Source organism: Lactuca virosa, chromosome 1 (assembly GCF_052849685.1).
Source record: "Lactuca virosa cultivar CGN04683 chromosome 1, Lactuca_virosa_CGN04683_v6, whole genome shotgun sequence".
NCBI lineage: Eukaryota > Viridiplantae > Streptophyta > Magnoliopsida > Asterales > Asteraceae > Lactuca > Lactuca virosa.
Genome location: NC_136426.1, coordinates 297,018,838 through 297,040,767, shown reverse-complemented (window position 1 = coordinate 297,040,767; position 21,930 = coordinate 297,018,838). Strand labels below are relative to the sequence as shown.

The 21,930-nt window shown below is 39.1% G+C and overlaps 1 protein-coding gene across 1 annotated transcript; it reads left to right on the top strand.

The window, feature by feature from the left end:
- The first annotated feature begins 18,579 nt into the window (after positions 1–18,579).
- On the top strand, positions 18,580–21,638 carry LOC145167378 (epoxide hydrolase 3-like). Its single transcript, XM_079086573.1, has 4 exons — positions 18,580–18,981; positions 19,328–19,492; positions 19,693–19,928; positions 21,304–21,638. Exons 1-4 carry the CDS (start codon positions 18,601–18,603, stop codon positions 21,566–21,568), a joined length of 1,047 nt encoding a protein of 348 aa, XP_078942699.1. The 5' UTR covers positions 18,580–18,600; the 3' UTR covers positions 21,569–21,638.
- The last annotated feature ends 292 nt before the right edge of the window (positions 21,639–21,930 follow it).

Genomic DNA, 21,930 nt, shown 5'->3' with positions numbered 1-21,930 from the left:
GATTTCCCTGAATAATAAGTTTTACCATTTTCCAGCTTTCAAAAAGATTATTCAAAAATTTGAGATTTATTTCATGTTGTGACTTTTTGATACCCAAATTGTTCATTTTAATAACAATAAAATTGAACTTGTCGTGAGCATCATGAATGGTTTCTGATGAAAACATTTTGAAATTGTCAAATTCATTCAAAATGGATGTTTTCTTGTTTCCGATTATTCTTTCGTTTCCACAAAAACAATTTTTTAAACTTTCCCAAATTTGATTTGCGGTTAACAGTATAATGTCATCCATTTGACTTAGAATACTGTGTGGGATTCCAGAAACTAGTTCCTTTTTAGCTTGGAGTTCAAGCTTTCTGTTGTTTTCGGCTATTGTGATTTGATTTGTAGCAAGAGTGGCCATATCTTCTGTAGAGATTCCAGTATACGTTCCTTCCACGCATTTCCAGACATTTCCACCTAAAGTATTTAGATGAAGGTTCATACGGCCAACCCACGAATTATACTCTTCAGGTATAAGTATGGGTGCCCGTGAACCTGAACCCAAACTGTTAGCAATAGAAACAGAATTCATGTTTGAGTAATTTGTTGAAGACATAAAATAATTTTTTTTAAATTTTTTGATTAAGGATTTGAACAAGTGATATTAAAATGAAACTTTTAAAGAAAATCTTATGGAAGGTTTATATAAACGCTAACCAAAAGTTTTCGACAAAAATTTCAGAATGAATCACACGAGCTCTGATACCAATTGTTAGAAATTATAATATAAGATCTAATCACCACGAATAACGGCTCGGATACAGTTACTGTGTGACAGATATTTATATTAATTAGATATAAAATGCGGAATATAAACAATAATAGTTGCGGAAATAAATATGGGATTATTAGTCACCACTAGAAAACAGTAAATGACTAAAAGCTATAAATAAAGTAAATAACTGTATTTAAATAACGTTAAGCTGTAAATAATATAAATGACTGTATATAAATGTTAGAAGTTAAATAATATGTATAAATATATATAACGGGTTTAGAACTGGACGGATGAAGCGACTGGTCTTTCAAGTAAGTTCGCCAATAAATTGACTGAACAGGCTTAGGGTTGGACTGGTAACCTAAAAGACTTTGTCACTATTTGTTCAATAGTTCAATCCGGAATATGATAAGTAACACAAAATTCTTTTTGTTTCAAATTTTATGTAAAACAATTTGGTTACATAAGGGTTTGAAGGTTTTCTTAATTTTTGGATATATTTCTCTGGATACCCGATTTTCTCTGGCGTCTCTCTGGAGTTTCCCTTGGTCAAAATCGACCACGAAACTTCCTAGATGTAGGTAAGGTTCTGAATAATTTGTGGTAAAAATCTCTCCAGGGTTTGTTGGATGTATTGTACCCAGTTAGCTTTGTTTCAGACTTGAAGATTCTGATCTGGTGAACCGAAATCTATCTGGATTCCCAATTTTGTATATCGTCTCTCTGGGGTTTCCGTTGGTCAAAATCGTCCAGAAAACTTCCTAGATGTAGGTAAGGTTCTGAATAATTTGTGGTAAAAATCTCTCCAGGGTTTGTTGGATGTATTGTACCCAGTTAGCTTTGTTTCTGACTTGAAGATTCTGATCTGGTGAACCGAAATCTATCTGGATACCCGATTTTGTATATCGTCTCTCTGGGGTTTCCCTTGGTCAAAATCGTCCAGAAAACTTCCTAGATGTAGGTAAGGTTCTGAATAATTTGTGGTAAAAATCTCTCCACGGTTTGTTGGATGTATTATACCCAGTTACGTTTGTTTTGGACTTGAAGATTCTGATCTGGTCAACAGAAATCTATCTGGATACCTGATTTTGTATATCGTCTCTCTGGGGTTTCCCTTGGTCAAAATCGTCCAGAAAACTTCCTAGATGTAGGTAAGGTTCTGAATAATTTGTGGTAAAAATCTCTCCCGTATTATCTTGTTGAGTTGTGCTCGGTGATTTTTTTCTTAACTTCGAAATTCTGATGTCGAAAAAACAGCAAGGTGGAGATTTTGTGGTGGTTTAAAGGATGTTTGGAGGAGGTTTAAGGAGGGTATTTGGAGGATGTTTGGAAGGTATTTGTAGGATGTTTGGAGGGTATTTGTAGGTTGTTCTTGGTGTTCTTGGTGTTCTTGGTGTTCTTGATGTTCTTGGTGTTCTTGGTGTTATTGATGTTCTTGGTGTTCTTGGTGTTCTTGGTGTTCTTGCTTTAAGGATGAAGATGAAGATGATGTTGAAGAACTTCTTGAAGATGCAGGAGATGTTCTTGGTTGAGAGGTTTTGGTGTATGGAGAGGTTTTTCAAAGTTTATAAGAGGTTATGAATGAAAGAGCACACAACTCTCTTATATACTAACTTACATATACATACACTTTACATACATACATACAAGTATACGTACATGAAACAAATATCTTCTTCACTTGAGTATTTTTAAAGTAATGGCTAGTGTGTGCAAGTGGTATGCTTCTTTCTTTGACTTTTCAACACAATATATATACATATATATATATATATATATATATATATATATATATATATATATATATATATATATATATATATATATATATATATATATATATCGTTGAAACTGTTTAGTCGCACAACTAATTTTATCGTCTATGCGTTTTTGTCATTCGCGTGTTTTCATATTTTCCGTTTGATGACGAATTTATGCAACCTGAAATAACTGATAATATTTGTTAGATAATATAAAAAAAAACAATTCGTCTTATTTCAGTGATGGTCACATACAAAAACATTTTTCAACAATAAGGAATGGGTAAAGTCATGGGTTACATGGTGTAACCCTAATGTGCACACTATATAAAGACCTCATTAGTTGGTGAAATCGGCACTAGTGCATACACAAGAGGGCAAGCCGATTTCTAGAGTGAAGTATCTCTTCTCATGGTTATTCCAAGTTGTTTTGATGTTGTGTGAACCATTTGAGGTATCACACTTGGGGCACTAGGCTCTTAAGCTCCATGGAATCAAGCTACATGAAAAGGTATGTTTTCTAACTTGTTTATATTACCCAAGTATCAAAGATTGTATGCTAGTTAGGGTAATACCTTGGAAAGTTCATATTTGCATGTATAATAGAGAAAACATAGATCCAAGGTATTTAGGGTTGCATGTACACCTTAGGAGTGTTAGAATGCCCAAAACTCAACATGTTTTACCCAACATTTTTGTAGATATAAAATACATATACCGTTTAATTCATTTAAAACTTGTATAAATCATTCTTTCAACATCCATTCCAAATAAACAAACAAAATATATTCACATAGCACGTATTTTATATAAAATACTTCATATCTATGTGTAAGATGAAAGTGACTATACACTCACTTGATAAGACGGCGGTTGGACAGCACTTCGTCCGTAAAAACAATATTCTTCGATTAAACCGGGATGTAGGGGTGAGCATAATAACCAAAAAACCGAACCAAAACCAAATTAACCGATATAACTGAACCATAATAACCGAACCATTTTAAAAACCGTTGGTTCGGTTTCTAATTTTTGTTAACCGATAACTAACGGTTCGGTTATGGTTTTATAGGTTAACCGAATCATTATTAACCGAACCGCTAACTTTTTATTTTAATATATAAAAATTATAGATTATATAAAATAATATAGTCAAACTTATTTAAGACCCATTAAGTTTTCAAAATATAATTCATTAATCCTCACTTATCAGGAGACAAACGAGCAATCAAACCATCAAAGGTTGATCACGCAGGCACACACAATCTTCCAATCATGCATTGAGTTAGAATATTGATTAATGTTGTAATTCATAATTGGTTAATTCCACAATTTGTAGACATTATTCACAATTAGTTTAATCTTCACACTCATAATCCTAATCGGAGGCTTCTCACACCGTTAATCCTAATCGAAGATTATTTTGACTTTATAGTCATGTTCGAAGGATTTTTTGACTTTATAATCAAGACTTCTAGGTAAGTTAAGTTTATGGTTCTTCTTGACTATGCGATATATTAAGAATGTATTTTTTTGGATTTTTTTTATTTACTGTTTTTGACTTAATCACGTTGAATATATATGAGTGCTTGGATTTTTTATCCAGATAACACATAATATGAATGTTTGCCTATTTTATTTTATAGTTTTTGATTTAATCGCATTGAACGTGTATGAATGTTTAACTTTATTTTAATGTTAATATCAATTATCAATATATGAAATTATTAGTGTCAATTTTGTTTAATGTTTTATTTTATTGAATGTTTTTGATTTTGAATGTGGATACGTGTTATCTTACCCTTAGTATCGAAGGTACACATTTTATTCTATTACTATAAGCTAGGTTACAAACATTGGCGCGGTGACTTTTTTGTATTCTCTTTTCAATTTTTATTCCAATATACTTTCACCATTTATATTATTTTGAACATTATGGTTAACCAATATTAATCATTAACCAAAATCGTTAACCGACAAAAACCATTAACCATAAACAATATTAACCATACCCAATGGCTACCAAAATGCATTAACCAATCATAATGGTTATGGTTTGGTTATGACCAATAACCGAACCAAACTGCCCCATACACACCCCTACCGGGATGTTTTCTCAAAAACTGGGCTCTGCGCGGGCAGAGTTTCGACTCGAAAAAATTATTTTCTCGGGGACTTCGGGGCTTCGGAACTTGGTTCGGTTGTTAGCGAGGTTCCCTAGGCTTCGGGGGATGTTAGGATAGTTTGAGAGAGTTTAGAGAGTGAAGGATATGAGAAATTGTAACTTAAACCCGGAGACCTTCGCATTCTATTTATAGTTGGCTGAACCCTCGCATTACGCTGGGCGTACTAGCTACGTGTCAAGTGTTTGGTTCTTGGGCCTTCGACGTGTCAAATCTGCATGGAACGTGTCCTTCGTCCAGAGAAGAGCTGACATGGCCGGCTCCTGACCTAGTTTGGAGTACGCGGGGCGTAAACTCGTACACTGGGCGTACGGCTTCGGATAAACCTCGAATTTTATATTTAAAATTTGAAAAATCCATATCTTTTGCATACGGGATCCGTTTTTAACGTTCTTTATATCCACGCGTAGGTGGGATTATACTCTACAACTTTCATTTAGACTCTGTCGGCTAATTTTGAATTTATTTTTAAAGTTATATTTTTAACAGACCGGGACAGGAAAAGTCCGTTAAAAGTTCATAATTTCTTCATCCGACGTCCGTTTTCGTCTGTCTTTTTACCGTTGAACTACTATCAACAAGATCTTCAATTCTCGTTCAGGTTGTTTCAGCTAAAAATCGATCAATCTCATATTCGAACTTCGGGCTGCATACTGCTATACCAAATCTTATAAAAATCATAACTTCCTCATACGAAGTCAAATTTGGACATTCTTTTTATGCACACTCTTGGTTTAACATATACTACAACTTTCATTTAGATCACTAAGGCTAAAAAGCACTTTATCGTAAATTCACTTTTTACGTCACACAGCGTCGTGTTGGTTCTGTCGCGAAACTTCGACAGGTCATAACTTCTTCGTCATAACTCGGATTTCGGTATTCTTTATATCTCCGGAATCCTTGTTTCAACCACTACAACTTTCTTCATTTATATCGGCTTTATCTAATATTTATTTTCGACGCTTAATTTTATCCTTAATCATAATAATTAAGTTTAAAGCACATAATTTATTCTTATTACTTCAAAATGAGTTCCAATGGTTGACCTAGACTATTATATCATCATTAATGCTTTAGCCCAGAAACACTGACGTTACACTTAGGGTTTCGAGGTTTGGGTTTAGAATAGTGGAGGTTGGAAATGAGGCCAACTTATGGGGCTTAAGTTGTTTAAATAGGGCGCAAAACCCCAGAATTAGGGTTTCATTTCCTCCTGCCAACTCGTCGAGTTGAGACCTCCCAACTTGTCGAGTTGGTTTCTTAAAATCCGTGGTCCATAACATTTGAACACAACGAGTTAGGGGCTACCAACTTGTCGAGTTGCTCCATAAAATTGAATAAATTATAAGTTTAAATACATACCAGGAACCAGGCGTTACATATTCTTCTACTTCTTTCATATCATTGGCCATGCTTTAGATATATAGCTTCATGTAACACCCCTTTTTATCGTTTCTGTAAATATTCACGATTAATAGAAATTCGCATTTTAGATATATAACTCGTTAGCCTTATTAATATAAACAAAAGTCATAGTTCTCGTTAAAGCGAATCCATGCGTATATAGAACTTCTATGACTTAAAGAAAGGAAGTTATGATTTTCTAAGTTTCAGCACAATAGTGTGCACATAGATATCAAATTTTAGAAAGGTAGATTATTAGTCAAAATAATCTAAACAAGAATCGAAGATCTCGTTCATATGAGTCCGTTGATGTAAAGAACATCGAAAACGGAGTCTGTATATAAGAGTTATGGTTTCTGCAGTGTTCTCTAACAGGCAAAGCCTATCAAAAAAATAATATTTTGATAGACTGAGATTTAGCTGTTGAGGTCCAAAGGAAAGTTGTAGATCTCGTCAAGAGCTTTTCGACAATATAAAGAATGTAGAAAACATAGCTCGTATGAAGAAGTTACACAATTTTAAAAATCTCGAAAATCGGGCGCGAGCAATGCATGATGCGCAGTAATGACGTGGTGGCACCAGAGGGCGCCACGTGGCAATCCGACTCTTCCTTTCCGCCAAGAGGTACGATGATGTGGACAATACGGGCATGACATGTTGCACCACGAGAATGTGACACGTGTTACCTTCTAGAAGGGTGTGTGGAGGGCAAACCGTTGAGCGACACGTGGCATGAAAGCGCAGGAGCCAGCATAGCCTTGGTGCACGGCGCACCTCCTACTGCAGTATATATATCCCTCTTATTCATTTCATTTACTCACCCATTCATCCAATCTCTCTCTGGCCTTCACTGATTTCGATTTTTGGGCTTTTCTTGAGAGTGTTTAGTAAAGTTTTGAGGGTTCGAGGTGTTTGGAAAGTAGAACTTTCGGTCTTAGAGTTAGGTCCGCTTAATCTCCCAGTTTTCGCTTAAATCTCGGTAAGTTAAGCTACACTCTCCCATTTTCAGTGTAACTTATATTTGTAGTTGTAACGCCCATTTACTTAAATAAATTGATAAATGTAAGTCCCAGACTAATTTGTGAAGAATTTTAGAAGTTGAGGGTTTAAAAAGGTAAGTTTTGGATTAAAACGAAATGAATTTAAGGAATCGGGGTCTAAAGGAGTAAAATTTGGACTTCTTTTGAAGAGATTTTGTAAGCTTAGGGGTTGGTTGGTAATATATGGACTTCATTTGAGAACAATTTGTAGAAGAGGGGTTGATTAGTAAATTTCGGACTTTAATTGTAAGGGGATTTCAGAAGATGGGGTTAAAAGGGTAAATATTGGGGTGAATTGGAAATGATTTTAGAAGGGAGGGACCATAATTGTTATTATGGAAATATCTTTGAAGGAACCGGGTATTTAAACCATGTAAACCCTAACCGTAAGGCAGGACCCCCCCCCCCCCCCAGTCGTCACCTTCACCTCCCACTCCCTCCGGCGACGTCACCTTGTGCCCCATCCTTTCATCGGCCACCGCACAGCCACCGTGAAGACAGAAAACGTTGTGCCTTTCTGTTGAAGACGCGAGCCACCAGTACCAACCGTGGATGCCGGCGAGACGTGGCACTGCGTGTATTCCTTGCTCACAGACGCCTTCACACATCAGTCGTCGGACGACGCAGTCGCTGACATCATGTTATTTCAAGCCTCCAGCGAAGCGGTGAAAGGAACAGATCGACCGCCGGCTGTCGTTGGTTGTCGTTTTGGGCCGCCGCCGCTGTTGGTCGCCGTCTCTTGGGTTCCAGTCGTCGCCTGCCACCCGTAGCGGCTGAGTTGGAGATGTCTCGGTCTTCAGATCATGTTTTTGAGTGTGCACGTATGTTTACTTGATTGGGAATCAAGAGAACCGCCGGCTGTCATCGCGAACCACCACCACTGCCGCCTCTCCGAGGGTTCTGCCGCCGCCAAACGCCACAGGTGGGTGGCTGTGTTGCTATTCCGGGCAAAGGGTGTGGTGTGTGTGGATGTAATTATTTTGTTTGAGTGTTTTTGTCAAGCCGGAAAATCAAGATTAGCCACCACCACCACCGTGAGGTGGTGGCTGCCGCCAAGCACCGCCGCCGGCCACCATGGTGTGGCTGATTGTGTATGTGTTAGTTAGTGTGTGTGTGTGTTTATGTTTGGATTAAACATTATAATTGTAATTAGCTTTGGTTAATAATAAAAATAATGATAACCACCACCGTAAGGTGGTGGCCGCCGCCGTGAGCCGCCATGGACCGCCACTACCCGAGGTGGTAGTGGGTGGTGCCCCACAAGCAAACCCTAATTGACCTAGCAAAACCCTAATGGGCTTAAGGATTAGTTTTGGGCCTATTGGGCCATGTTTGGGTGAAAACCCTAATTAGGGTTTAGAAAACCCTAATTGTGAGTAATTGGGCCTTAGACTTATTTGGACCCACTTTTGGGCCATTGAGATTGAATTGTGTATTAAGCCCAATTTTACCATATCATTTATCTAGTAGAGTAAAGGACTTAATGGATTAAGTCCTTAATGGGTTAAGTAAGAAATACTTAACCCTAATCGTCATTTTATGTGAAACCCTAGTTTCACTTGGGCCTTGAGTTGGGCCTTTCGATTGGGTTTTGGTAATTGGTTTATTAATGGGCCATCCAAGAATAATTAAATGGACTAGAGTAATTAGTTGGGCTTTAGGATAAGGCCCATATGAAGGATTGGGCCCAATTTGGAAAATTGGGCCATAGTTGGGGCCTAGATGGTTGTATGACATTGGGCCGCTAGAATGAGACATGTTGGACCGGACTGATCAATTGGGCCTTAAGGGAAGTCCATGTAGAGGTTTGGGCCCAATTTGGAAAGTTGGGCCATATGTTGGGTTTTGATCCCTAGTTGACTTTGGGCCTATGGATTGGGCCTTGGGCTTGGGTAAGCCAAGCTAGGGGTAATGTAGTCATTATCTAAAGTATGTATTTATAGTTATGTGTTAGAACCCAATTATTAATTGGGTGTTATTGTCGTGTTGACAGTTCGGGAATCTGTCATCCAACAGCTGGGGTTGGGTCTGCAGGACTTCAGCAGTATGGGATTGTGTGTACGGGACTTCAGCAGTGTGAGGTGAGTTTCCTTCCAGTAGGAACGGGTCTACGGCCATAATGCCGGCCCGTTTAGTTAGCAGTAGTTCCGGACTTCGGTCCGATGCAGTAGTTAAGTGTGCTTGATGTATTTGTGATTCAAGCATGTCTTTGTGTTATGTGTTCCGGACTTCGGTCCAATGCAGTATGCAGTATATGTGTTTATGCTAGTAGTTATGATTATGTTATGCTATGTTCAGTCAGTTTCCGGACTTCGGTCCGATGCAGAGGGCAAGGCCCTGGTTAGTTCCGGACTTCGGTCCGATGCAGTTTCCGGACTTCGGTCCGATGCAGAGGGCAAGGCCCTGGTTAGTTCTGGACTTCGGTCCGATGCAGTTTCTGGACTTCGGTCTGATGCAGAGGGCAAGGCCCTGGTTAGTTCCGGACTTCGGTCCAATGCAGTTTCCGGACTTCGGTCTGATGCAGAGGGCAAGGCCCTGGTTAGTTCTGGACTTCGGTCCGATGCAGTTTCCGGACTCCGGTCCGAGGCAGTAGGCAAGGCTCAATATATGTTTATATGTTATTGTATGGTATGTGGTAGTTCGGGGAGACTCACTAAGCTTCGTGCTTACAGTTTTCAGTTTTGGTTTCAGGTACTCAGTTTTCAAAATAGGAGCTCGGGACGATTGCAGTGCACACACCATTTGTTCAGCCTGGGATGTTTATACTCTGATATACATGACAGTTGTTATATTATTCTGAGATACATTGTTGTGATTTTTCTATGACGTATGATAACTATGGTTTATTACTAATTTAAAACGAAATTTTCAGACTGTATTTTTGGGAGGTTACAAGTTGGTATCAGAGCCTTGGTTTGAGGGATTCCGGCGCACTCCCGAGTGTGTCTGAACTCAAACTAAGGAAGTGGTATAAAGTTTCAAAAGAAAAGAGTTTTAGAAAAGTAAACAGAAACTTAAAAAAAAAGAGTTTTAGAAAAGCAAAAAGAATTTTTTGAAAGAAAAGAACTTTGAAAAGAGAGAAAGGGTGTGGTGCATGCAATCAGCCGAGCTCAAGTAAGTACTCCCAAATTACCCATACAAGTTTTTGTTATAATTATCAGTTCCGGTTTCAGTAGAACAGCATGCTAGAATAGGACTAAGGATCTAGGAGGATGCCTTATGTGCCTGTTGTATGTGTTTCAACTTTATGAGAATTGCATGCTAGTATTGAGTAGACAGCAGTAGGATAGCCTGTTTAGGTTATGCCTGATAGTATGAGCTTAGCATTGTATGCTAGTATAGTTTCTCGTTATGAGGATAGATTTGTTTGAGTAGTTTCATGTGTCATAATGTTGCTTGCTTCGTGCTTTGTAGGACTCGGAGTGATGGGAGTTAGCCATTAGGTGAATACGTCACGTCACATGTGATCAGGGTTGAATAATATCAGAGTGCTGGATTTGGCCCTATTGCGCAGCTCTCATTTGAGTCTAACCGTTGTAGGGACGAGTCTTTTACTCGAAGGATTATCTGAGCCTCGTCAGATGTGATGGTATTCGGGTGATGGCTAATTGGCATTACAAGGAGGCCTTCAGCAGCTGAGGACTGGATTGGGTAGAGTCAAAGATTTCCCTAGGGCAAGCCTAGGATGAGAGTAGCAGAGATCAGTAGTAGTAGGAGTGACTCGGTGGAGTCGAGGCAGTACTTGAGGAAAGTACGGATAGATGTGGAAGGTAGTATGGGCCCGTACTACTGAAAGCAGAGGATCCATACTCGAATCAAGGAAGGCTGATATAAGACCAGGGAACTTGTAGAGTGTGAGATTCCTCGAGTTTGGATGAGTATTGTGATGTTAGTGATCGTATGTTGCCGAGTATAGTGGCGCTATGTGGTAGACCAGATGGTAGTTTTGGTGTCGACGAGGGATCAGGCTCGGACTCTGGAGCCGGGCAGATTGATGATCAGATGAGGGAGTTCATTCCATCCGAGAATTACGTGCAGTATCATTGACCAGACTCCTGTGATCCTCAGTGCGATCAAGGAGGGCATTATAGAGATTTGTGATGAGAGACCGAGTGCATTCTGCACTGAGATAACAGTCATGATAGAGACCCGTACGTTGATGTTTCGGGAATTCAGAGTTTATGAGGCTTCAGATTGTCATGGGGGTTAGGGACCCCATTGGTAGCAGCAGATGGTTGGCAGATGTCACCAACACTTTTCGTACCAGACGTTGTCTCGAAAGGAGACAAGATCTGACTTACTTCCTGTCCCCTGAGGGATAGAGCACGAGATTGATACGAAGAAGTTGGTAGTGACTTGAGTGATGATGCGGTTAATGCTATGTCATGGGATAACTTTTAGACCATATTCTGGGCAGAGTGTGCCCAGGCAATTGAGGCGCAGCAGTTGGCGCAAGAGTTGTTAGATCTCCACCAGAAGACTGAGATTGTGGCAGAGATCACTGCCAAGTCTCGGGAAGAGCTTATATGGTACGCAATATGCAGCAGAAGAGGAAATGAGTAAGGTAAGACATCATGACATACTACAGAATGATAGCAAGTAGATCGGGAGTATCTCGGGGTGCAAGACCCTTAATGATATGACTTCTAGAGCTTGAGAACGAGAAATGGACTTGGAGCACATTGGTAAGAGGGAATCATATCAGTTGCTTATATTGAGGGGTCTCGGGAGGAGACCCTAGATTTTGGATCAGCTTTTGAGAGATTAGCAGGGTTAGATTCAGTACAGCACATGCGGGAAACGGCACGATAGAGTTTTTCGTTCCAGGGGTTGAGTAAGTGTGACTCTGGGTTATCCTTCGTTGTGTTTGAATTATACTTCCAAGAAATGGCATATGCCAATTGCATACCGAGAAGTATTAGCGAGTAGTGATAGAGCATTTCCCAAATTGCAGGATTGGGAGAGTACAGCGTCATCTTGGTTTATTCCAAGACTGAGGAGCAGCACGAGAAGCACCTGAGGGAGGTGCTAGAGACTTTGAGGAGGGAGAGAATCTTCGCAAGGTTCTCCAATTGTGAGTTCTGGTTGCGCGGGGTGCAATTTCTTGGGCACCTTGTCAATCAGATGGGTATTCTAGTCGATCCGGTCAAGATAGAAGTCGTAATGCAGTGGGAGATTCCGAGGTCTCCAATTGAGATTCGGAGCTTCCTGGGTCTAGCGGGTTATTACCGGAGATTTATTCGGATTTTTAGAAGTTGTGTGATCTTTTGGATTAGTTGGTGTTGAAAACACTAGCAATGGTAAGCGTGGTTTCTAGCAGATTGGTCATGGGTGGTGAGAAGGATTGGGAATTCTTCCAGTTTTGTGTGCTGTAAGGCATTAGCTGAATCAAAGTGGGGGAGAATCGCCCAAGGATTCAGAAGCGGAAGCAGTTTTGAGACTAGGATAAGTTTTTCATCCTTGTCTGAAAGGATGACAGCCCATGTGGTTGTATGGTTCGAGGAGAATGTGATATGGAAGTTCAGAAAAACTTGCCAATGATGATATCGCGTTCTCGGAATGTTTACTAGCAAGCCTTAGGGAATCCGGTTGGGGATTCCAGTCAGGACATGAGTTCAGCTGAGTGCGGGTCAAGCGCGTATTCGATCCAGTATAGATAGAGTTAGAGTGTTGTAAGTCTGCGGGTGTAGCCGTAGCATTCACTAGCAGTCAGATAGTGTTAGAGTGTTGTAAGTCTGCGGGTGTAGCCGTAGCATTCACTAGCAGCCAGATAGTGTTAGAGTGTTGTAAGTCTGCGGGTGTAGCCGTAGCATTCACTAGCAGTCAGATAGTGTTAGAGTGTTGTAAGTCTGCGGGTGTAGCCGTAGCATTCACTAGCAGCCAGATAGTGTTAGATTGTTGTAAGTCTGCGGGCATAGCCGTAGCATTCACTAGCAGTCAGATAGAGTTAGAATGTTGTAAGTCTGCGGGAGTAGCCGTAGCATTTACTAGCAGTAGATAGTGATAAAGTGTTGTAAGTCTACGGGTGTAGTCATAGCATTCACTAGGTTATTAGATAGCGTGAGTGCGTCGTTAGGACGCGGGAAGGACAGTAGTACCCACCAGTTCGGGTATAGCAGTGAGGATATGGAAATCAACAGATTGGATTTCGGAGTTTCCCAGACGGATTAGACCTGGTTAAGCCAGTGATAAGATTGTAGAAGCGCCACTACAGAGATGAGAGCAAGGAAGCAGTGGACTGCTTAAGGTCATTTATGACATGAGTCTACCAATGGTCGTGTAGCAATCACTTTAGCCTTGGGTTTGGTGACGTCAGGATTCGACGTAGGGACTCGATCAGTTAGATCAGAACGTTATTAGAGCCTCAGTGGCATGGTAACTAGTGGCAGCTAGTTCTAGAGAAGGAATTTGTTCAGAAGTCATGTGAGGCGACTAAGCAGGGAGTCCTTTGGCTCCAAAGTTGGACTGGAACCCGATATTTCAGATGATTGGCGGAAAATTGAGACCAGGTAGGTCCCGGTAGATGTTGGGAAGCAGCCATGTGGCGGCATACAGTTTCAGGCAGTTCAGTGTGTCAGGCAGTTCAGTGTTCAGACAATTGAGTGTTTCGGGCAGTTCAGTGTTCAGGTAGTTTAGCGTTCAGACAGTTCAGTGTTTCGGGCAGTTCAATGTTCAGACAGTTCAGTGTTTCGGGCAGTTCAGTGTTCAGGTAGTTCAGTGTTCAGACAGTTCAATGTTTCGGGCAGTTCAGTGTTCAGAAAGTTTCAGTGTTTGGCAGTGTTTAGTAATTGTGTATAGGTTGCAAGTACGGATAGAATAGCTGGTTGAAATGGATAGTGACAAGTCACTCACAGTGGAAATAGCTGGGCTTTGGCCAAGTATGAGTAAATCACATGGATAAGTGGATCTGTGATTCTGTTCTTCTAGTGGGAGCCTTGAGTTATCAGAAGATGAGTAGGCAGCTGAGAGACAAGTGGATTGGATTCAGCAGTAATGATTCAGTGTGGGCGGTCTGTTAGAGCGTCAGATCATCATGAGATTACAGATTTCTAAGTGAGTAATGTGATCATAATGCAAGAAATTCGCTTATCTCCGGGTTCTAGAACCCTGCGGGGGATAGTTTTGGTTGCCCTGGGAAAGCTAGGGTGTGCCCAGGATTGTGGTCATGATACTTGAGTAGTTGGGCGCATAAGGAATGGTAAGAAATGATTTCGAGGACAAAATCTAATTTAAGTGGGGGAGAATTGTAACGCCCGTTTACTTAAATAAATTGATAAATGTAAGTCCCGGACGCGAGCCACCACTACCAACCGTGGATGGCGACGAGACGTGGCACTGCGTGTATTCCTTGCTCACAGACGCCGTCACACATCAGTCGTCGGACGACTCAGCCGCTGCCATCGTGTTATTTCAAGCCTCCAGCGAAGCGGTGAAAGGAACGGATCGACCGCCGGCTGTCGTGGGTTACCGTTTTGGGCCGCCGCCGCTGTTGGTCGCCGTCTCTAGGGTTCCAGTCGTCGCCTGCCACCCGTAGCGGCTGAGTTGGAGATGTCTCGGTCTTCAAATCTTGTTTTTGAGTGTGCACGTATGTTTGCTTGATTGGGAATCAAGAGAACCACCGGCTGTCATCGCGAACCACCACCACTGCCGCCTCTCCGAGGGTTCTGCCGCCGCCAAACGCCACAGGTGGGTGGCTGTGTTGCTATTCCGGGCAAAGGGTGTAGTGTGTGTGGATGTAATTATTTTGTTTGATTGTTTTTGTCAATCCGGATAATCAAGATTAGCCGCCACCAACACCGTGAGGTGGTGGCTGCCGCCAAGCACCACCGCCGGCCACCATGGTGTGGCTGAGTGTGTATGTGTTAGTTAGTGTGTTTGTGTTTATGTTTGGATTAAACATTGTAATTGTAATTAGCTTTGGTTAATAATAAAAATAATGATAACCACCACCATAAGGTGGTGGCCGCCGCCGTGAGCCGCCAGGGGCCGCCACTACCCGAGGTGGTAGTGGGTGGTGCCCCACAAGCAAACCCTAATTGACCTAGCAAAACCCTAATGGGCTTAAGGATTAGTTTTGGGCCTATTGGGCCATGTTTGGGTGAAAACCCTAATTAGGGTTTAGAAATCCCTAATTATGAGTAATTGGGCCTTAGACTTATTTGGACCCACTTTTGGGCCATTGAGATTGAATTGTGTATTAAGCCTAATTTTACCATATCATTTATCTAGTAGAGTAAAGGACTTAATGGATTAAGTCCTTAATAGGTTAAGTAAGAAACACTTAACCCTAATCGTCATTTTATGTGAAACCCTAGTTTCACTTGGGCCTTGAGTTGGGCCTTTCGATTGGGTTTTGGTAATTGGTTTATTAATGGGCCATCCAAGAATAATTAAATGGACTAGAGTAATTAGTTGGGCTTTAGGATAAGGCCCATATGAAGGATTGGGCCCAATTTGGAAAATTGGGCCATAGTTGGGGCCTAGATGGTTGTATGACATTGGGCCCCTAGAATGAGACATGTTGGACTGGACTGATCAATTGGGCCTTAAGGGAAGTCCATGTAGAGGTTTGAGCCCAATTTGGAAAGTTGGGCCATATGTTGGGTTTTGATCCCTAGTTGACTTTGGGCCTATGGATTGGGCCTTGGGCTTGGGTAAGCCAAGCTAGGGGTAATGTAGTAATTATCCAAAGTATGTATTTATAGTTATGTGTTAGAACCCAATTATTAATTGGGTGTTATTTTGGTTTTGACAGTTCGGGAATCTGTCATCCAACAGCTGGGGTTGGGTCTGCGGGACTTCAGCAGTATGGGATTATGTGTACGGGACTTCAGCAGTGTGAGGTGAGTTTCCTTCCAGTAGGAACGGGTCTACGGCCATAATGCCGGCCCGTTTAGTTAGCAGTAGTTCCGGACTTCGGTCCGATGCAGTAGTTAAGTGTGCTTGACGTCTTTGTGATTCAAGCATGTCTTTCTGTTATGTGTTCCGGACTTCGATCTGATGCAGTATGCAGTATATGTGTTTATGCTAGTAGTTATGATTATGTTATGCTATGTTCAGTCAGTTTCCGGACTTCGGTCCGATGCAGAGGGCAAGGCCCTGGTTAGTTCCGGACTTCGGTCCGATGCAGTTTCCGGACTTCGGTCTGATGCAGAGGGCAAGGCCCTGGTTAGTTCCGGACTTCGGTTCGATGCAGTTTCCGGACTTCGGTCTGATGCTGAGGGCAAGGCCCTGGTTAGTTCCGGACTTCGGTCCGATGCAGAGGGCAAGACCCTGGTTAGTTCCAGACTTCGGTCCGATGCAGTTTCCGGACTCCGGTCCAAGGCAGTGGGCAAGGCTCAATATATGTTTATATGTTATTGTATGGTATGTGGTAGTTCGGGGAGACTCACTAAGCTTCGTGCTTACAGTTTTCAGTTTTGGTTTCAGGTACTCAGTGTTCAAAAGAGGAGCTCGGGACGATTGCAGTGCACACACCATTTATTCAGCCTGAGATGTTTATACTCTGATATACATGACAATTGTTATATTATTCTGAGATACATTGTTGTGATTTTTCTATGACGTATGATAACTATGGTTTATTACTGATTTAAAACGAAATTTTCAGACTGTATTTTTGGGATGTTACATAGTCGTATGTCATTTTTCTGCACCTATAAATAAGATCAATCAGTAATTCCAAGTCAAAATGTTGATTAATCTAGTTATGGGAGAGGTGTCTAGAATGGTCACGTTGGCATGGTTGTTGGATTTCTGAAAAGCTATATGTCGAAATGATCATGCATCCCAACTATCCTTTCTAGCTGACCACATCTGATAGAACTATCAGTATTCATTGGGATTAGTGATAGATATATCCTTCTTTATCAGACTCCCTTGGAATATAATAAGTTATAGTATTATAGGTTACTACTCAATAGACTCGTTACCTGTTAGTAGGATCATCCGGTTAGCTGTCGATCTTCGAAGTAACTATCCAAGTGAGTTCTTCTCATTATATTGTATACTCCAGTATGTATCATCTATATGCTAAGATATAGGTTCCCTGGAGTATGCACTTAGGAAAATACTCTAGGATAGTTAGTTTGCTGTTATATCGAATGTTGCTATATGTATGTTCATATGTGTGTGGAGTTGTGGGCGGACCAGCCCTATGCTGAAGGTCAATAGACTCGGGCTGACTAGATTTATGCTAAAGGCGATAAGAGAGCGGTCCAACTGCGTGCTGAAGGCTATATAGGGCAAACCAGCTATATGCTAAAGGCCAAGGGAAGACTAATTATAAGCTGAAGGCCACTTATGTGTATGCATTTTATATGTGTTGAAACCGGGATGTTTTCTCAAAAACTGGGCTCTGCGCGGGCAGAGTTTTGACTCGAAAAATTTATTTTCTCGGGGACTTCGGGGCTTCGGAACTTGGTTCGGGTGTTAGGGAGGTTCCCTAGGCTTCGGGGGATGTTAGGATAGTTTGAGAGAGTTTAGAGAGTGAAGGATATGAGAAATTGTAACTTAAACCCGGAGACCTTCGCATTCTATTTATAGTTGGCTGAACCCTAGCATTACGCAGGGCGTAATTTCGATACGATGGGCGTACTAGCTACGTGTCAAGTGTTCGGTTCTTGGGCCTCCGACGTGTCAAATCCGCATGGAACGTGTCCTTCGTCCAGAGAAGAGCTGACATGGCCGACTCCTGACCTAGTTTGGAGTACGCTGGGCGTACGGATTCGAATAAACCTCGAATTTTATATTTAAAATTTCAAAAATTCGTATATTTTGCATACGAGCTCCGTTTTTTACGTTCTTTATATCCACGCGTAGGTGGGATTATACTCTACAACTTTCATTTAGACTCCGTTGGCTAATTTTGAATTTATTTTTAAAGTTATATTTTTAACAGGCCGGGACAGGAAAAGTCCGTTAAAAGTTCTTAACTTCTTCATCCGACGTCCGTTTTCGTCTGTCTTTTTACCGTTGAAGTTGTTTATATAAATATGAAAAAAATAATAATAATATATTGTTATATTATTTGTACCAAATTTTATAAAACATTATTTAATACAGTATCGTTAATTTCTTGGGAAAATATTTATATTACGCTTTTAATTGATTTAATTAAAAAAATCGAATTTTATTTCCATCCATTTATGTATCAAATTCTGTGATTTTTACTTACAATGTTTAAGTATAAATTTACGACCAAAATTGTTGGTTTTTATCAAATATATACGGTAATTCATACTATTTTATTTTTATTTTTTATACAATAATACGTAAAAGTTGTTCTAGATTTGTTTATTATTTATAACAAAATCATAAAAATATTTAAAAAATCACATTCATGTTTTAAAAGTTTTATTTAGGTTTTAATTTATTTTAGTAAAAATGCAATATTAAAAAAACAACCAGTCGCCTTTGATCCACCTTAGTCAATTTTACACAACCGTGGAATGTTAAGGGTCGCCACCATTGTAGACTCCAAACGCCAAAATCTCTTGAAAGCTGTAAAACAAAGAAACACACACACGCTCGCACTTAAGAAAATGGATAAAATTGCACACAAATTCCTACATATCAACGGGCAAAAGCTTCACATAGCTGAGATCGGCTCCGAATCTTCGCCGGCGGTGATTTTCCTTCACGGATTCCCGGAGATATGGTACACTTGGCGCCACCAGATGATTGCCGTCGCAAACGCTGGTTTCAGAGCCATTGCCCCCGATTTCAGAGGATACGGGCTATCCGATCCACCTGCAGAACCCGAGAAGGCCTCCTTCGATGACTTTGTCAACGATATTGCCTCTATCGTTGATTCTCTCTCCATTTCGAAGGTATGTTCATCCCAATTTCAGCTCATCAACTGTGATGTTCATGTTGTTGAGACAGACGCACAGTTAATCCTTCAAAAATTTCGATTCTAATGGTAGTTCAACATAGATTCCAAAGAACACAAGAAATTTATGTGCCAAAATTGACTAATAGGTAACAAGTGATGCAATTGGTGCTCAAAATCGCAGATTCGTTTTATACTTCGATTTCAAATTTGATATGATTATAGTTTAGGACTTCATAAGGCTGCCTTGATTCTTCTCGATTGAAAGTAGATTAATCTATGATACGCAAAACAGTAACAAGATAGAGTGAATGTTGTGCATCTAATTGTTTGAAGATTGTTAGGTATTTGTGATTGCTAAAGATTTTGGAACAATGGTTGCCTACCCATTTGTCCTTCGCTACCCACAGAAAATTGCTGGAATTATTACACTTAACATGGCATTTATGCCTCCAGCTGCCTTCAAGAGTCATCCGCTTCCAGAAGGCTTCTATGTTACAAGATGGCGGGTAAATTAAATACCATTTCCTCTATATTCACATATACATAGGAATGAATATGAATAATATATATATATATATATATATATATATATATATATATATATATATATATATATATATATATATATTTAAAGAGTTAAAAATCTACACATTATAATTTGAAAAAATTACACGAAAGTACATTTTGCTATTTCTTGGGTTTTTAGGAACCAGGAAGAGCTGAGGCAGATTTCAGTCGCTTTGATGTTAAAACTGTGGTGAGAAACATTTATATTTTGTTTTCTCAAAGTGAAATCCCAATAGCAAATGAAAATGAAGAAATAATGGACTTGGTCAAACCGTTGACTTCTCTGCCCTCTTGGTTGACTGAGGAGGATCTTGCAATTTATGGGGATTTGTATGAAAAGTCTGGATTTCGAACTGCACTCCAAATTCCATATAGGTAGTTTGATAAATCTTAGCTAAATCGTTACATATTTCGACACTTCCAAATTGGCAAAATAGAAAAGAAAAAAAAAAGTTGTTATTTCACCATTTTATTGATTTAGCAACTTATCTATTTTGTATATTGATTAAACCATTAAACATGTTTTACCGTTTACAATAACCACTTTTTCGGGGTTTTGACTTTTGATATTATAGCAAAATACAAAAAAAAAAAAAAAAAAACAAAAAACAAAAACAAAACAAAACTTATTTGTATAATTTTATCCATTTAGCCACTCAGTTATTGTTTTTAATCGATTTAGGGTTTTTTTTTTTTTTTTTTTTTTTTTTTTTTTTTTGTATTGTGTTTTTTAGTATTTTTGCCCTTTTTCTAAACCAAATAAATAAAATATAGTTTTTTAATCTGTCAAAAAAATATAATAGTTTAATGACTGAAACTTAATAAACAACAAAAATGTCATTAAAAAGCATCTAATGTGTTTTGACTAATAACCCTATTATCAAATTTTCTATATTACGCGTCCACTTATATTTTTTTTAGTTTCATTTAGGGACACAATGTCAGTGACACGTGGACATAACATGGAAAATAAGTTGCCAATATAATGCCACGTAGGATTGAATATATTTCTATGACGTAATTTATAGAAAAACTCTTTATAAAAGTTTGAGTAAAATCACTAAAATGGAAAATTGTCCACGTGTTTTTTATTTATGTTACACAACAAAAGAGGGATTTTTTTTTGTATGAATGGTCCTTACTTTAGGCATTTTCTGGTTCGGTCTCTAACTTTGACGCCAAGAGGATAAGTTCCTTAATTTTATTAATTTAGCCACTCAACTATTGTTTATAAAGGATTTAGGGTTTTGTTTTTTTTTTGTATTGTATTTTTCAGTATTTTGCCCTTTTCTAAACCAAATAAATAAAATATACTCCACAAGCTATTAATTGTATAATAGTTTAATGACTATGAAACTTAATAAACAGCAACAATGTCAATAAATGTCCACAAGCTATTAATTGTATGTTGTGTAAACATCAAATGTGTCAGTGACACGTGGACATAACATGGAAAATAAGTTGCCAACATAATGCCACGTAGGATTGAATATATTTCTATGACGCAAATTATAGAAAACTCACTATAAAAGTTTGAGAAAAATCACTAAAATGCGAAATGGTCCATGTTTTTTATATATTTATGTTACACTCCAAAAGAGGTATTTTTTTTTTTTTTTTTTAATGAATGGTTCTTACTTTAGGCATTCTGGTTCGGTCTCTAACTTTGACGCCAAGAGCATAAGTTCCTTAAGCCATGTAAAATGACTATTTTGTCCCTGCTTTCAAAAAATTTATTTAATTTTTATAGGTCTTACATGAGCCTTGGATACACAGACGAAGTTCCTAAAGTGGAAGCTCCAATGATGTTAATATTGGGTGAAGAAGATTACGCACTCAAAGTTCCTGGAATGCTTGAATACGTAAAAAGTGGGGAAGTGAAAAAATATATCCCGAATATAGAAACAAGATACGTGCCACGTGGATGTCATTTTGTTCACGAGCAATTCCCCGATGAAGTCAATCAATTAATCCTCACTTTCCTCGATGCTAACAAGCATCTCTCAAAAGTTTAGCTTATTCGCATCGGGACAAAAATATCTTTGTCTAGCTCTTTGGGTTTAGTGTATTGCTTAGTTAATGGTTGATATATATATATATATATATATATATATATATATATATATATATATATATATATATATATATATATATATATATATATAATGGTTAGAATGTTGTAATAACAAATAAACAAGATATTTATAGATTGTGAAATAAACAATACATTTGTTTTAACTTATCTAACCATATGTACCATGTTATAGCACTTATGTTGATCATAATAATGATTAATATCCAAATACATACAAAAATTCAGGCATTGCAAAAACAAATATTCATATGTTGTAAAATGTTCAACGTTTGTGAAATCAGT